The sequence below is a fragment of the Pyxicephalus adspersus genome, chromosome 12 (assembly GCF_032062135.1).
Source record: "Pyxicephalus adspersus chromosome 12, UCB_Pads_2.0, whole genome shotgun sequence".
Taxonomy (NCBI): Eukaryota; Metazoa; Chordata; class Amphibia; order Anura; family Pyxicephalidae; genus Pyxicephalus; species Pyxicephalus adspersus.
The window spans coordinates 26043495-26061858 of NC_092869.1; the positions used below are offsets into that span (position 1 = coordinate 26043495).

Sequence of the window (18364 nt, forward strand, 5' to 3'; positions counted from 1 at the left end):
AAAAATTGGATATACTAACGGGGCAGGCATTACAAAGTTGTAACAAATAATTGGGAGAAGGTAGAACATTGAAACAATAAAAGGTTACACTAAATTTGCCGTGTTTTGCCACACCCCCTTTTTTACCACCCGGCTACAGCTTCCTACCACCCGGCTGAAAAAAAATTTCTGGGGAGAACACTGGAATGATACAGTAGATTTTTGTTAAGTTTCTAACAAAAAAAATAAAAATTATTGGTTGTAATAGGTAATATTAATCGAATACAATTTTTCTTATATACAGGGCCGCACAACTGTGAAAGAAGGAACTTTCGAAGAATGCAGGGATATTGCAGATAAACTTAAGGTAAACAATACACTGTTTTTCAGTACTTTTGCTGTCATTAATTGCTAGAAAGGGTTTGGTTTCCTCTCATTTTGTTTCCATAACCGCGGTATATGCATACATTTCTGTCCTTCTATGTATACTTGATGAGCCACTCAGTTGGTACTTCCTATATTGTGTGTAAAACTGTTAAGTATATTTGTGTTCATCTCTGTATAATTTACAAGGTTATAAGTATCTCCCTTATACCTGTATAAGGGAGTATACCTGTACAATGCATTGTCTATTGTACTGCGCCATAGAAGATGAGGCGCTTTATAAATCATCAACTTAGACATGTGTGTTTAATTGACTTTGCTAAATTTGAATGTATATTGCAGAATAGATTGTTAAGGATTTTTATACTTTCTGGAAATCCCAGTCATGCTTGTAACTGGGAGTCTTAATTCTCCTGCTGCATTTCAGCTAGATTTAAAATGCTGCAGCTGCAAACACAAATCCAAGCTAAAGTGTGTTGAAGCCCTTGGCATATCTGTTTGGCACATTAAAAAATCACCTGAACCTTGTGTGGGAATACATTTTTGTGCTCTCCCCATATACTGCAGTCCTAACACACTTCCTGTCCTGGGATGACAGTGCTGCTTCCTCATGGATACAGTACAGAAAGTGAGCGTTGTCTCTCTAGGAAAGGAAATGTGTTACTGGTAAAGAAGAATTGGTATCCAAGAATTAGTAGGCTGCAGTATATATATATATATTTTTTTACTTGAGTTTAGTTAAACTTTACCTTTATTCAGTTAAACCTGGGTGACATCATCGGTTGACCACTGTTACCTTTTTACATCCTGATTTTATCTAGAAACACTCAGAAAACGTGTCTCAACGACCTCTAAAGGTTGGAGTGCTGCATTCTCTTGTCATGGCACATCAGACCTTCGCGTGCAGTCTTGGGGCATGGTTGAACAAACTCTTGGCCTACTCAAGCAAGTATTATTGTTTTTGGCAATGTCTTGTTCGTTTGGTTTTTCCTAGTGCTTGAGTAGATAGCTCTCCTTCTTGCCTTTAGTTTTTGCTTCAGATTGGTTAAAAAAAGGCAGACTGGCCACCAAAAACAAGAGGTGGTGAGATAACTGTTCATCCTGAATGTAGTTTGAATGTAGTTTAAATTACACAGAAGAAATACTTACATGGTAGCTGTTTTACCTTACAAAGAATTAACATTTCTCTGTATTCGCTGTTGAGATTTCTACATACTAACAGAGTCAAATAGATGCCACCACTTAATAAATAGTGTGCAGAATTTAGAAACAGTGCCAAGAAAAATTGCATGGAGTATAAAACCCGCTAGTGCATTCGCTATGATTCTGTAAATATAATAATTGTGAATCATAATGATTATCTTTAAATGATTCCGAATGACTTTTATTGTTTACACTTTTTTTTTTCCTACAGGTGACTTCAGACAAATCTTTTGTCATGTTTGCCTGGAACCAATCAGAACGACCAGGGCAAGGGAACTGTGCTTTGTCAGCTTATTAATTATGTGCGACGCCAAACTTCACAAAGGTATGGGTATTTAAAAAATTTTTACTGCAGCCTCATCAGAATATTCCTTCCAAAGAGAAATTCTGTGTTACCTCATTTATTTGTATCCTAAGCAGAACATGTATTTTGCAGGTTTTAAGAAAGTTCTGCATGATTTGATCTTCAGCAGCTTCTTCATGGAGATGGAGTATAAGAAGCTATTTGCCATTGAGTTTGTAAAGGTAACTGAAATAATTTTACTCATGCGTAGAACTGCATAGTTTATAGAGACAACATCAGCAAGTTTTGTAGTTTTTAACCATTATCAAATGCAGCAAATATCATTGTTAATTGCATTAACCTTAGTATAGTAATAGTACACTATTTTTAAAAAGGTTTGATTTGTTTATAGTTGTGTTTGTTTACACATTTGAGATTTTTATTTGCCTCCTAACAAAGTTTTATATAGACTGTCTCTCCTTTTAGCTTGAATGTAAGGAGTAAGAGGTCATCTGAAGTCTACCCCTGGTGCCCTGTCTAATGTCTGGCCTTACAGACTGTATCATCAGAAGCAGTTAGACAGTATGTCTGTACTGTACTGTATGATTCAGTAACAGTAAGGATAAAATAGTGGTTAAAGAAATTATTAGTAAAAAAATCATTGTACTTTGAAATGGTGCATTTTGAATATCTTAATTCTGGTTTAAAAACTGCTGCCTACCAGCAGTAAAATTTGTGGCTATGCAAAGTCTAGAGCCTTTGTGTGAAAGCATAAGTCTCCCTAAAGCAGTATGACACACCTTCTGTCTTCTCACAACTGTAGTGCTGTAATTGGCAATGCTTATGCTCCCCGCTGATTGCAGTATAGTGACTAGACAAGAGATGTTTCAAACCACTGTATATGGACTAACTGTTGGATTCTGTAACAATCACTTTAACATTTTGTTTTCTTTATTTGTAATAAATATTTTTTTTTTTTTCATTTTTAAAATGACTTGATTTATAAAGTCCTTTGTGTTGCACAGAACAATCACTTTAGACAGGTAAAAACGGGTGGATTAAAAATTGTATTGCTTTATTAATGACATGAAAAATCTGTTGTTCCAGAAAGATAATTGGCAAATTAACCTTCTGCATCTGTTATCCATGTACGCTACCATCCGCTCTTTCCTATAGACAACCTAAAAAAAAATTTTGTTTCTCATCAGTATTACAAACAGGTCCAGAAAGAGTACATGGATGATGATCGTGACAGGAACATCTCAGTTACAGCAATTTCAGTTCAGGTCTTTACTGTTCCCACCCTGGTATGTATAACCAAGTCTCTATTTTTATTCCTAGCTATTGGAGACAAATACAAGATTGTTTTATAATAATATATCATCATGCTTATTGCAACATATTTGTATTATCTTATCAATGACTGTTTATTGTATGTCCGTAGTAATAAAGGCTTGCTGCAGACCTTTGCTATGGCATGACCTCTTATCCAGTAACAAAGAAAATAATAAAACAGTTTGACATCCACATTGCTTGTGTAAATACAGACCAGCGTTCAACATGCATCTCTGTGAGCTACTTCTGTAGTTTGCAGCAAGAAGAAAACTGAAGAACGGAACAAGTATATACTGTTTATCCCATCATTTAGATTCCCCTTAACATACAGCACAGAGAATAGTGGTACTCTGTCATCTTTTTTAACGAATGAGAATAGATTGTAATTTAGACTAAACAGTAAAAGTATTTTACAGATTTTACAAAGCTTATATTGATGATTATTTGCTATCACCTAAATAGGGCTGAAAATAATAACATGAATCAAAATAATAATTTATTTTGGCAAATTAATAAATCAATATTGATAATATGATAAATAGGCCCACTATTTCTTTCAGTGGTTGGTAATCGGTCAGCAAGTCTGGTGGTAAAACAGAATCCTCTGCTTCAGGACACTTTAGGGCAAAGAAGTTACCTACATATGCAGATTATGATACTCATTTAAATATGATATATTTATTGGGTGCAGTGGTGTGACTATAATCATATCCACCGACTTGAGGTTGTTTGTAATTTCAGTTCCAGAAGAGCTGATGTCAGATGCACAGGATACTGTTTTGGGATCATACTGTTTCTAGTCACAGATATCTTTTGCACCTGCCCTTTTCTGGAGTAGAGCCTGTCTGTGAGCCTTTGGCACTTCAGATCATCCTGGCCAGCACTTAGATTTTAACCTTGTATGCCTAACATAGGATTTTTAGAGTGTCTTAATAGGAGCATTCATGATTTAATACAAAAATAAAAAAAAAAATAAAATATAGTCTTTGCAGGAATGTTTATTCTTCGTTGACTGTACATATCTGACAAAAATACACAAAGAACACTGATAAAAGTTAAGAATATCCATGGCTATTTTATTAAGACAATAATTATTTAGCCCAGATTTCAACCTCAGGTTTTTTAAGAATCATTCAGCTAAAGAAGGGTCATTTATGTATATTTGTAGCCTGTAAGACTGATTGTTCAACAGAGTTTTGAAAGCTCACAGGAAATATTAAAAAAGATAGTGGTTAAACCCATTAAAAAAAAACATAATCTACAGGAAGTTAAAATATAAATTTTTTGGTGGTATATTCTTGCATTATCATCTAAACTTTCTGTTCATTTTCACATAACTTATCCTACCTAGTTTAGGTGTAACCATAGGAGGGCACAAATTGTTTCAGGTAAACTAGAGGTATGTAAGTTTCATTAAGTATATTTTTCTTGTTATATGTTACTATAATGGTCTCTCATACAGGCTCGCCTGCTAATTGAAGAACAAAATGTAATCAGAATTATTACTGAGGCCATGCTGGAGGTCCTGCCCAAATATCTGGATACAGACGGCAAGTTTAACTTTCAGGGATACAGCCAAGACAGATTCTGTAGAGTATATGCCATCATCTGTGACCTCAAGTAAGTGGACAGTTTAGGTGTTTGTCATTTTACTCTTGAAAATGTTATTGTTGTTCTGCATTTGATCACAGTACTTTGATGTAATTCCCCTAATCAAAGATCACCCCTTTTACGAATAGTGTACTGTCATATTTAATGCAGGAAATTATCCCTACTCAAAATGTTTGTTGAAAACTCGAGAGAAAAGTTTTTTTTTCTATTTCCACAGGTCAGATGATTAGAATAAAACATGTTTTACCTTTTACAGATACTTTACATAAAGGTGTATTTTTTTTCACCAGGTTTCATAATAATACAACAGATGCCTCAGAAATGTTTTCGTTTTCACTGAAATTCCAACACCTTTAACACTTTCTAAACCCCATTTGAAAGTTGTGTATCTGTGAAAAATGGAAATAAAACTAGAATCTGCTAATTTGCAAATTATTTAAAAATAAAATCAAAATAGTACAAAATATCAGATGTTGAAACTTGGTATTGTTTATATGAGAAAAATATGCAAATTTTGTACTGCCAGATGCCATGTTTGCAAAAAGTTGGGGGCAGGCTCATGTATTTATCACTGTGTTGCATCACCACTTGTTTGTTTTAATAACACTCTAAAAAAACACGTTTGAGAACAAATGTTCTGTTGTAATGTGAAATCTCATCCCATTCATGCCTGATTATAGACATTTATCTGCTCAGCAATTCAGGTTCTTCCTTGTTGTATTTTTTTTTTTTTTCATAACGTTGCAAATGTTTTCATGTTTTACCTATGCCTTGTGTACCCTATGAATCTCCATACCATTGAGAGTGCTTTCTTTACACCGTGTTCTGAAGATAATCCAGATGGTTTTTTGCTGTTTTCACCTGGAGGATGTAGCATCCAGGATTCCTGAAAGGATTTTTAATTTTTTATTTACCAGACCACATTCAGTTTGCCACTTTGCCTTAGTCCATGTTTAAACTTATATTTGTGGGTGCATCAATGAACAATGGTTTTCAGAAGTGTTCCTAAACCCATGCATTGATTTCCCCTACAAAACCATTTCTGTTTTTATTACAATGGAGCTGGAGATGCACATCACACCTATCCATTATTAGTTTTTTAGCATTTTACCTTGCATACAGATTTTTTTTTTCAGATTATTTTAATCTCTAAATAATACTATGTACTGTAAATTGCAAGTTGTATTATAGAAAGGGACTCCTTAGAGCAAACAGACCTTGTATTAGAGGAAGGGTGCTTGAATGACAGCCACGGCTGGCACCATGTAGAAATCGTGCAAACAGAACACAAGGTCACCAGCAGTCCAAAATACATGATTTTGCTTTATTATAAAAGCTATCACCTTCATTGTCACAACATGCTAAAAGCCAACATTTTGGGGCCACTTGGGGTCCCTTCCTCAAGGGAACATAGTGACAAAAGTTAAAGTGTGCACAACAGTTATATAAATAACCGAAGAAAATGACAATCCTGCATTTTGGAGTGCTGATGGCTTTGTCTTCTGTCTGAAAAAATTCTTCTTTAACTTTTGTCTGCAAAGTCTTTCACAAAATGGAGCACCTTTCCCAACCTATTGAGAGTTTTGGCTTCTCTTGAATGTTCGTGTTACTGACCTGTTCGTGTTACTGACATTTAACCTGACTTAGCAGTGTGTATCGTTTGTTGTCCTGTCCCAGCTTTTTAAAAACTCTTTGCTATCCTTAAATGAGCATATTTTTTTCATATAAAAACATCAAGCATCAACAGTCTGTTTCAGCATTGTGTTCTGGTTCTGTGAATCACAGAATGCGAAGTAGACAACCAGAATACTGTCAGCCCTCATAGTGTCACCTATATAGTATGCCCTTATCAGTTTTATTATTTTCTTTTTATGCCCATTTTCATTTTGTGTTTTTTCCATTTTAGATACATCCTGATAAGTAAACCCACATCTTGGTCAGAGAAACTACAAGAGAAGTTTGTGGAGGGGTTCATATCCCTGCTTCATGTGTTATCGTGTATGCAGGTAATCTTACCATTTTCTGGTTAGTGATTATGCCCACTATACCATGCATAACGTTCAGATGTAAATTCCTAATTTTATATGCTTTTTAGAAAAATCAATTTTCCCTAAAAGTCTGTGTTTGTGTTGGAATGTTATCTATCATACCTCCAAGTAAAGTTTAATTTGTCTAAGATGCCAATATGTTAGCGTTGTCTAAAAAGGTATGCAAAGCACCTTATCGAAACCAAAAGTTATTTGCTATGGCTATATTATATGGTTTTTTTTTTAGGAATTATTTAGGAGAATTCCTTAACATATAATTTTTGCTTGTTTAGGGTATGGAAGCTACAGGACGGATGATAGGACAACATGTTGAGATGGATTCTGACTGGGAGACAGCAATCGCCATGCAGATGCAACTGAAAAATGTCTTGATGTTAATTCAGGAATGGTGTGCCAGCAATGTAAGAGTGTATCCATTGAGTCATTGAAGATCAAAAATTGTAATTAAATATGCATGGATAAATATCTGAATTCTACAACCATGTTCAGGATTGTAAAAATCCTGAGGTGTATATATATATATATATATATATATATATATATATATATATAAAAAATGTTCAGCCTCCTGGCCAGCATAAACTAACAAAACATTTTTTCTTTTCAGCAACATAATTTTGCTCTGATGTTATGCGGCAGAGCTTTTGACCTAGTTAGAACTAACTTTCCCAAAATGCATAATACTCAAATGTTTGAAGGCACACATACATGATTGGTGTAAAACTTAAAAAGAACCTTAAAGTGTTAAATATAAATATTGCTATTCCTGATATTATAATAATATTGCTGATAATATTGCTGCTTTTTTTTTTTTTTTTTTTTTTTTTTTTTTTTTTTTTTTTTTACAAACTAATCATTCGTCCCCTTTTTGGTGCAGCACTAACCGGAACAAGCAGGTGTTCAGTCACTTAATATACAATTTTTAAATTTTTCATAAACAATAGGTAGCAGATTACCTATTCTAAAAGGAAAAGGTAGATTAAGATAATTTGTCAATGAATTTTAAAATTGATGATATCTTCCCATAATGGTTGTTTAACTTTTCTTTTTACTCTCTTAACAAAGGAAGAGATACTGCTCAAGACCTACAAGGACTGCCATCATAGTGTTCTTCAATGTATTAAACCTGTTCGCTCCCACCAAATGACTCGCATAGAGATGTGTGGTCATTCCTATGAAATCTACCCATTTAAAGTCTCCAGAGATCCCCTCAGTATTTATCTGCCCCTCTCCCGGATGCTGGCAGGTAGGTGCTACTGGGTTCTGGTTTTCAAGTTCTCAGCCGTTGTCATGTTTACCTGTGGTAGCAATCACATGAAAAATCAACTAAAAACATTCAAACAAATTTTAAGAAATGAAGTTTAGTTTATTATGTAATATTGAATACATATTAAGTAATATGTAACATAATATGAAACTCCTCCTGGTCAAGAGTCTGATGCTCATTCCTCTGCACTTTACATTGTCTGTACAAACAAATACTAATACATTAAAATTTAACATGATTTTTTTGCCGACACTTTAGGTAGAAATTTTCTAAAGTGCCCAGAAAATGCATATGAAAATTATATTATATGTATAATAAAATACAATGTATTTAATAAAGATTGTGCACAACTATGCAAACCATTTGTATAAGTAGGAGGTGACAATTGCTAATTATTTGTACCTAATAATGTAGTAACAATTTATAAAACAAAATCCAGAAAAAAAGGTGGGGTAAAATAACATGTATTCTTAAAGAGAATCCAATTGATATATTATGTAACCTGCCATTGCGCAAGTCATTTTAAAGATGTTTATTTTGTGGATGTAAAGCTGATCTTTTAGTTTCAGTACCTTCAGTCACACACCTGAAACAAACATGCAGCTAGTGTGCCATGTAACTGGAAACCTGAGTTGCATATTCATTCTGGGTCAGTGAGGCATTAAAGGCAGAGGATCAAAATACCAACCAGGCATGCTGTATTTTTTAGCACCAGGGTAGAAATGCCATCTTATCTAATCTTTCAGTATATGTCCTCTGTAATTCCTCTAAACAGAATTGATGCTCAAAGCATTTCTCTGTTTTTTCATGTAAAAACAACCCCCCAAAAAACTAGATCAGTGAAGCTTTAATGGTCTTTTCTTATTAGTTTTTGGTATTATTATGGTTTTCAGTGCTTACCAAATACTGTGTGTCTAATTATTAAATGTTGACCCTTGTTTTTTTTTTTTCTATTTTGTTTTATTTTGTTATAGGCTTGCACTCCCAAATGAGTAAAACGGGTGTTATCACAAAGCTGCATGACCATATTCCCCTTGTGAGTAGTCATAAACTACATGTTCATATCAGATTGAGAAGACAAACTCTATAGGCAAACTGTAATTATTTATATTCACTGGTGTCATAAAAAATATTGGATTAATAGGGAAACCTTTAAAGTGTATTCTATGCATAGAAAGTTTTTCTTTTATCTGTCTGGGGCACCAAGATACTTTCCCTTGCTACCTGTCTTCCTGACAATAGCTGAAATCAGGGAAATCTGAAACAGCAAAACTGATAGAAAAATACTTATTTTTTTAATATTTTTAATAAAATGGGGAAAGGGTAGAACTTCTGTCAAATGTCTATCATGTCTGGTGAAAATATTGAGGTAGTCCTGATCTTTTCTCCAAAACTCCAAAAATTAATTTGTATTTAAAATGTCAATTCTATTAAAAACCTGATAGAGTATTAAATTAAAATATAAAGATGCTTGTTAATTGATATTCTTTGCTTTTGTGTTGACTGTCGTAAGCGCCTTCAAATGTCCTGCCATATTTTTTTCTTCCCATTTAGAAAGACTTCCAGGTGGAACTACTCATTGAGAGTCCTTTGCGGTGTCTGGTGCTAGTTGGACAAGTGGCTGCTGAAATGTGGAGAAGAAATGGCCTCACTATTATTAGCCAGGTGGAGAATAACTGTAAAATTTCTTGTCTCTGAAAGGTTGGCCAAGTTCTGTGTGCTTTTCTTGTACTATCTGTTTCTATCCTATACCAGACTTTCTATCATAACTAATTCAATTCGTGTATTTTATGGAACCAAAAATACTGAAATATATTTAATACATCTCTGTAATACATGTATTCTTTTTAAAATGCTGAAAGCACAGAAAAAATAATTTTTGATCCTTCAAAAATCCTTTGTGCTCTAAACTTTTCTCTTTGGATGAAAACACAGTGTCTTTACTGATATGATATAACATGCAGTTTTGTCAACCCTGAGTGTTAAATTAACAAGCCCTAATTTCTGCCCCCTTTTTTCCTTCAATTCTCTATACAAACCTGTTAGGGTTTGTGTTTCAATTATATTGTAATGTGTCTATTCTCAGTTAAATTAAAGTGTTTCTTTGATTGTAGGTTTATTACTACCAGGATGTCAAATGCAGGGAGGAGATGTATGATAAAGACATTTTAATGTTGCAGGTATGGGAAACTTGTCATTCTTGTATGCAAGAACTAATCTATTATTTTGTATAATGAAAAATATTATGTAAAGGGGACAGGTGCTATCCGTTTTAGTTATCATTTACAAAAAAAAAAAAATGCAAAGAAAAGAAGCCATAATATAATATTCAAGTTAATAGAGGAGCTTCTCAATGACCTGTTAACTGAACTTATTGACCCTTGTGAAAAAACAGTTTGACAGGTTTAATCTTTATAGTGTGTTACCTTACCTACACCTTAGAAGAGTAGTAACATTTATGAGGCCTACATGAGTATTGTACCCTATAATTTTTGTCAGTTCAAATTTCCTTCCTGATACCTGCTTCTCATCAAACACAAAGGCAGATTAGCAGTAGGCCTAATGTAAGCATGTGGGTAGTACTCAGCTGTGTTGCTGGCGACAATGTATGAACAAACCTGTACAGGAAAGCTTTTGTATGGTACACATTGGTTAAAAGGTCATAACCTCAGTTGATCTGTTTCAATTATTCACACTGCTCAAACCTATGCCACATGTTTGGTAAGAAGTAGGTACCTGGCATAGTGCATGTCTCTACATGATCCTTGTATGGGTATGCAGAAATATTTTTCCTAATTTCTGTAGAATTCTTTTTAATCTGGTGTCAACAGCAGTATTTGTTTGTGTTAACTAAAAAATTTGGAACAAGCACTTTAAAGCCTGTATGCAAAAAGCAGAGTGACAATATCTGTATAGAACATTTACCAATACGTTCATCCCATTGTTGATGAAGATTGTTATTATTTAAACTATGTATCAGGATTGTATTTTGTATGGCAAAATTTTATTGAGGTTGAAGATCCATTCTGATACAGTAAAATTCATTTTTCTGATCTCTGTAGATTGGCGCTTCATACATGGATCCAAACAACTTCCTACTAATGGTACTTGAAAAATATGAGCTTGCAGAAGCCCTCTCAAACAGCTCAATGCCCACCAAAGACATGGTACGGTTCTTTAACATATAGAACATAACATATATAACAACTTAACAATCACATGGTTGACCCCATAAGAATAGTTCTGAATTTGTCGACCTTAGATCACCCCCGTAGGTCTGAAACATAGCCTGCGCCCATTGTGTATGATTTTCTGTGTATGTGTGTGGTATGAATTTAAGGAAGTGTTTGTCTTGTATTCTGTGTGCAATATTTGTTGTATGTTTTTGGTGTATAAACATAACATCATATATCAGTAAATTCTGGAAAAGGTTTTATTAAGAAGGTTTTGCAGCATGTACAGCCATTTTTAAAGTTACTTTGAAAAATGAATAGTTTTATTGTAGTGTAATGTTCTTCAAAAAATAACCACACAGGAAAGGTTTGTGTATGCTTAGCAAAATTGATAATTTATTTATAATGAATATCTCTCTTGAACACATTGCTAGGTTCACTGAAGTACTATGACCGTTACATATAGGGGTACTTTGTATGGGTTTGTTACCTATAAAATAACTTCATCCTACTATTAGAGGGTTTATTCATATCATTTTTTACATTATTTTTTAGATATACACTTAAATGAAATCAACAAAATTTGTGTGTTTTAAAAAATTGTTTATAGTTTGCAATTATAAAATGACATTGGGAAGTGTTATATGTCCATTTAGAGGTTCCACTTCCTGCTTCCCTGTGCTTTGGTTGTACTATGCAAGCTTAGTCATTAACATATTGTTTTTAATTATTTGGATATTTTTGTATCTCAGCAGCTCTTAATGAGAAGGTTAGGTGAAACTTAGTGAACTAGAAGCTCCCTTTAGTGCTTAATATACAGATCCTTATTACAATAAAAATATGAAAGCGCCAACCACATGTAAAAGTAGCTGAAAGGTAAACACTGTAATAGTAACTCAAAATATGTGCTTACCTCAAATACTGTGTATTTTCTTTTTTGAATATTGTAAAAGGAGCTAGTGCAATAAATTGTGTTACCAGTAGCAAATCATTTTTCATTACCTGTGGTGGTGGTCTGCCTGATATGTGTATGTGTCTTTCTGTAGACATACAATCAATTTTTTTTTACTTATTGTACATTTTAGGACTTGTCAAGACAATGGAACATACTGATTGAAGAGATGCTACATGTTCTGATCTGTATAATTGGTTAGTATTTATTTGAAACATAAATGCTTTTATATGTGGTTTTAAAATCTTTTCAGTGTTTAGATTTGGAGGCAGCCTTAGGCTATGCACACTTCAGATGATTCTCGTCCGAAATGAGCCTCAGGGCTCGTCTCAGACAAGAATCTGACACCGCAGCCGTCCGATCGCCAGATCCATAAACGACAGAAGATGAAGGACTGCAAGGGAAGGGAGGAGAGCACAGCGGGGTGTTGCTCACTTGTTCTTCCCCCTCCCCTCTCCGTAGAACAAAATGGCGCTGTATGTACAGCGTTTGTTCATTCATCTTTCAGTCCTTTGTCATTGGAAATGATTGTGAAAGGTTGTTTCCAACGACAAAAATTTAGCGTGTGTAAGCGCCCTTAGTATCTTTTTTTGTTTTTTTCCCTAGTGGTCCTTCCAATAACACACATCCTGTCCAAAGATGACAATACACACTGCACTGTCGTTATTTATCGACAAACAGCATTCTCACCCTATTCTGCTCTCCTTTTTTAAACTAAAAAAAATCCCCTCTGCTCATCTCCATTATGCAAGGATTTAAGGGGCCCCTGATGCACAGGGCTTAGTGTCAGAGTTGTAAATCTAAAGCAGGAAAGATGAGGGGTCACAATAATTCTAGTTTACATAAAGTACTGTTACTTTTTTCATTTTGATGTTAAGTAGTATATCTAGAAACAAGTTATGGCTGGAGTATGGGTTTAAATGTCAGACCATATTTTTAACCTTTCATGTGCCTTTCTTTTTACTGCTCTTTGTGATATGGAATCGATTAACAAAGGGTTCAGATGACTCTAACTAATGGGTCAATAGGTCATAAAAAATGCAAAAAATCAGATTCAGTGGTGGGAACGTTGGAGCAAGTGTAATATTTGAATGGAAGTGGATTTGAAGTCTTTATGTTTGTTTTCTTTTTCAGGTGAGCGATATGTGCCAGGAGTCAGTGATATTACCAAAGAAGAATGCATGATGAGAGAGATCATCCACCTCCTCTGCATTGAACCCATGGCTCACAGTGCCATTGCCATGGCTTTGCCAGATACTGTAAGCCTATAGTTGCTTGATCACTTTGTCCTTATCATTGAAAGTTTACTATATTGCCTAACACGTTTTTAATCATTATGGTCATTGCATATCATGGAAACCTCTGGTAATAACTGTTTCTGTCAGTTGTTACCAGAACAGGAATAGAAAAAAAATCTCCAATAATTACATACATACATAATTAGACTGTAGTAAAGACATTATTTTTAGGTGTGTGAATGAACATTAGTCACCGAGACAAATGGAGAGAAAACTCCCTGAGAACACCACAGAGAAGAAAAACAAAAAAAACTGTATGCAATACTAAAACACTTCCACGTTACACGTTATTGTACCCTGTCTTTGGAGAATTATGTATGCTTTCAATGCTGGCCTTTTGAAAAAATGTTGGAAATGTCTGTAGGTACCGTTAGTGTAGTTCACTTGAAAAAAATATAAAGATTTGGTGTTTTGGCTCCTTTTTAGAAGGACATCATCAATGGCAGCCTCCATGTTATCTCATGACAGCAGGTTTACTTACCCCTCAAATAACAAAAGTTAAACCATTGTACCTGTATGTAACCTAACCTTGACATAAATTGCAAAAGTATTGTTTTCTTCTCATAATGGTGAATTTAAATTCCAAAGTTTAGTGCTATTGTATATACTATATTTATTTATTTTATCTGTTTAAGGAAAATACTGACATTTGCCTGGATACATTGATCAACAAAGTAGCCAATTTTAAGTAAGTATTGCAGTGCTTTTTAGACTTTAATCGGTTGTTAAATAGGACACTCATACCAATAGAAAGCAAAGCTACAGTGTTATTAAGAGATATTCACACTATATCCAGCACCTTGCTGACTAGCTGATGCTGTAGTGCAAAAGGATGCTTTTGGCTTTAAGGCCTAGTAAATACCAGCAATTTTTGGCTCAACTGACCAGTCCAATCAATTTTTGAATGGTAATATATCGGTTTGAAGCTCCAAAGCGCACATGTACAATATGTTGCGTTTCCAATCATTTTTTTGGCTGGATATGCATTACCTGACTTTCAAATAAAATCTATCACCGATAACCACAGATATATGTGTGTGTATAATATATAGATCAGAATACGAAAAAATGGTTACCAAAAACACATGGGAAAATAGTCCAAAAAAACAGTATGTTAAATATCACTGTGGTGTGCTTGTATTTAATGATTCATGGCGCCTTTCTTACTAATTACATATAGAAAGCCGGGAGTATCAGGTCATGGTGTTTATGAGCTGAAGGAGGAGTACCTTGACCAGTTCAATGTTTTCTTCTATCATTACACAAAGACCCAGCGCAGTAAGGTAAGCAAGCAAAAGAGTGGTTTACTTCCTTTTTTTTAATACTTGTTTGGTATAGACTTACCAGAAACTAGATTAATTGCTAGGTAAACAACCCAGGGACCACAGCACAAACTGTCACCGATATTGAGTGCACTACAGAGTTTTGTAATACCATTGCTGAAATACAACCCTATACTTTGTGGTGTATATCAATGGGTCTATGAAGTTCTGAATTTTTACATTGATTCTATATTGACTTTTAAAGTAAAAGTTGTCAAACTTTATTCATGTAGGCTGAACATGCTCAGAAGAAAAGACTGAAGCAAGAAAATAGCTCTGAAGGTAGGCTAAACATGAGAAATCACACAAAAGCAGTTATATAATACTTAATTAATATACAGGTGAGTTGATAAGATATCTTATTCTTGTTTTGTACAGCATTACCACCACCCCCACCTCCAGTCTTCAGTCCAGCTTTCCAGAAAGTAAATAATCTCCTTTGTTGTAATGTCATGATGCACATTCTTCGGACCATCCTGCAGAGGGCAGTAGAGGAAGATCCAACAATGTGGACTGAAGGCATGATTCAAATGGTAGAGTGGTCTCATTGTACATAAACATTCTTTCTGTGTTCTGTAATAATAATCAGTATTTGTGCATTAAATAATAATACTGTTTTTAAACAAACAAAAGGAGGTAGAAAAGTGGGTTTTCTGTTAGGGCAGATATATTTAATGATTGTCAGATGATTACATTTAATGCTAAAGCAATTAGCCAAGTGATTTGAATAAATATATGTTGTACACATCAAAATACCCCATTAATTATAGTGGCGATCATATCTCAATTACTAGACTTTGCTGTCTCTTTCACATTGATGTCCCAAAAGGTTTGGTATGTATGTACATGTGCCCTATATTTTGGATATTGCTCTCTTTTTTATTGTTTAAACTTTAAGAAAAGGTTTGTTTGAATAGAAAGATCATCATATAGGATGTGATGACCATTTTAAGTAAAATCTATGCAGGGATTTCTCTATTTCTTAGCCACAAAAGCCCCAAGAGGGTAGTAGGATGAAAATCATGGGTGATATTTATACATAATATGTATGTACCAACATCTCTGATCAGTAGTTGGACAAACAGGCCCACTTATGTCTCTAGAATATAATATGTTATTTTCTGTGGAAGTATATGTAGAAATTCCTCCCAGGTTTGGTATATAATAGATGCAATAATGTGTTTATCCAGGTTCTGCATATCCTAGCTCTTGGACTGATTGAAGAGAAACGGCACCTTCAGAAGGCTGCAGAGGAAGAAGTAACATTTGATTTCTATTACAAAGCATCAAGTAAGAGGTTCTTGTCTGCATTTATCACTTTTTCTATCACTTTTTCATTGCCTCCTTTTATAGCCCAGTCTTATCTTTATTTCTGCTAGCTTAATATTCCTTATGTTTATGTAAATCAAACATGTCTTGGCATAGTTTATTCTTATATATATTCTTATACATAAGAATTAAAATTTTCAGTCTTAGAATTTAAAAAATGTTCAAACTAAGCATTTGTTAAGATTTTTATTAACTTATTTTTATTCTTGTTTTATTAATAAGCTAGACATTTATAACATTTTTACCATTCTATATTTACACATTGCTGGTAGTTAATAAAAGAAAATATTTCAGTATTACTTTGTTTTTTTGTACTTTGAAACTAAAAGCACATGTTACAATATCTACGTATTGTACTGGAAAAAAATATGAGTTTCAGAAAAAAATTATGCATATTGACCTTATATTAGAAACCTCTACTCCTTGTGCTGTTCACATATGACATTTGTCTGGTCCCTATATTTTATTTCAAATGCAATTGTTTAATTGTTTATTAACTTTCTAAATTTCTTCAGCAATTTTGCAATCACATATTGTTGTTTTAGATAAGGGGGGTTTTCAGTTCAACTATTTTGACAGACATTATTTACAGGACAGAAAGTAAAGGGAAATTCCACATGACACAGACAACAATTAATTAACTGCTGTGAGTCTTGGACACCCTCTGCCCCCAAAAAAAAAAAAAACAAAAAAAAACAAAATATTTATAGACATCTCACACAGTACACAGCAAGTAAAGTCTGAACATCTATCTTGCATGCTTGATTCAGATCAACAATGAGGTAATAAAGCTTGTATTAGGATGATCGCCCTTCAGTGTGCACATTTTAAAGCTTCAAAGTGTTTCTCATTCTCTGCAATGTGTTCTTTCTCTATGCAGGAATTGGTAGCTCAGATCCAAATGCATTAAGTGTTGTGTCCTTGCTTGATAAGCTGAAAAGTGTAACACAGCTGGACGTTCTAAAAGACATGATTTGCTGGGTTCTGCAGGTAATGCATCCAATCTTTTGAAACATAAATCTCCTTCCCCACTGTTCTGAGGGACAGATTTTCTACCAGTTTTTAGAGAATCTCACTAGTAGATTATGTGAAAAAAATTTTACCAGGTCAGAAAGGTAAGTCAGACAAGAACTGTGAAGGGATTTGAAGGCAAAGCCCAGGAGCTTGAATTTGATTCTAAGGTGAAAAGGAAGCCAATGAAGAGAAATTCAAAGAGAGGCAGCAGAAGAGGAGCGGTGGGAAGGATGGGGAAGTCTGGCTGCAGCATTCATAATAGATTGTAGAGGAGAGTGTCGGGATAATAGAATACAAGAGAGGAGGATGTTACAGTAATCCAGACGAGAGATAAGAGCATATACAAAAAGTAAAAAAGTATGGTGGTCTTGGGGAAAGGTAGGGGCAGATTTTTGGTTGCGCAGGTGACAGGAAAGTGACAGGACCTGGAAATGTTCCGAATATGGGGGGAAAGGAGAGGGCAAAGTGGAAGGTCACTTTAAGACAACTTACCTGAGGCAAGAGGTGAAAAAAAAATGTTATTAACAGTGTATTATTATTATTAGCTAGGCATTTACCTAGTGTGTAAAACCCCATTTCTTATATCTGCTAAATGTATATTACCCTCTTTACTTTAGATGTGAACATGAAATTTTAGCATTATTATTGCCAAACTAATTCTCCTTTGCAATGTTTGTTCATAACTGCTTTAAATGTATACTTTTCACTCTAGTATTTGGAAACCGTGAAACGGCTGCATGAAAAGTCAGGACAAACAGCAATTGCTGCAGCATCTTCTGATGTTGCTAAACTAGATGAGGTAAGCTATTTGGAAAGCAAGCATGCCATGATTACTGTATGTCTCAATTTTTGTTCCCCATTTTTTCTGGTTTTCTTGTTTTTGGCTTCACAAATTCACTGTAACAAGCATGAAGGCAACAAAGTCTGAATTAGCAACCTACATGCATGTCACGTTTTCTTATTGATAATTGGTAATGACAATATTAGTATTAAAGATAAGGACAGCACTGGTACCCTTCATTCTAAAAAAATAAATGTAACAGCTTCCATATTGCTATTAACACAGGACCTTAAGGTTTAGTTATTGTGCTTGTTTTTTCATGTTACTATCAAAATTCTCAGATAGACTGTAAAAATTTTAAAACGTAGAGGGTGGACCACGAGTA

At 34.3% G+C, this 18364-nt stretch overlaps 1 protein-coding gene across 2 annotated transcripts in view; it reads left to right on the forward strand.

Moving 5' to 3' along the window:
- The window catches only part of UBR1 (ubiquitin protein ligase E3 component n-recognin 1), a 59656-nt gene that overhangs the window by 24897 nt on the left and 16395 nt on the right, over positions 1-18364 (forward strand). For both annotated transcript variants that reach the window (XM_072429036.1, XM_072429035.1), the window contains exons 7-28: positions 284-346; positions 1185-1308; positions 1778-1891; positions 2003-2091; positions 3058-3156; positions 4647-4804; positions 6702-6801; positions 7116-7244; positions 7909-8089; positions 9085-9146; positions 9665-9775; positions 10225-10290; positions 11173-11277; positions 12369-12432; positions 13370-13494; positions 14169-14221; positions 14714-14816; positions 15089-15137; positions 15234-15388; positions 16046-16145; positions 17065-17174; positions 17911-17997. In XM_072429036.1, the coding sequence (XP_072285137.1) occupies positions 284-346; positions 1185-1308; positions 1778-1891; positions 2003-2091; positions 3058-3156; positions 4647-4804; positions 6702-6801; positions 7116-7244; positions 7909-8089; positions 9085-9146; positions 9665-9775; positions 10225-10290; positions 11173-11277; positions 12369-12432; positions 13370-13494; positions 14169-14221; positions 14714-14816; positions 15089-15137; positions 15234-15388; positions 16046-16145; positions 17065-17174; positions 17911-17997 (2247 nt within the window). The remainder of the gene's footprint in view (positions 1-283; positions 347-1184; positions 1309-1777; positions 1892-2002; positions 2092-3057; positions 3157-4646; positions 4805-6701; positions 6802-7115; positions 7245-7908; positions 8090-9084; positions 9147-9664; positions 9776-10224; positions 10291-11172; positions 11278-12368; positions 12433-13369; positions 13495-14168; positions 14222-14713; positions 14817-15088; positions 15138-15233; positions 15389-16045; positions 16146-17064; positions 17175-17910; positions 17998-18364) is intronic.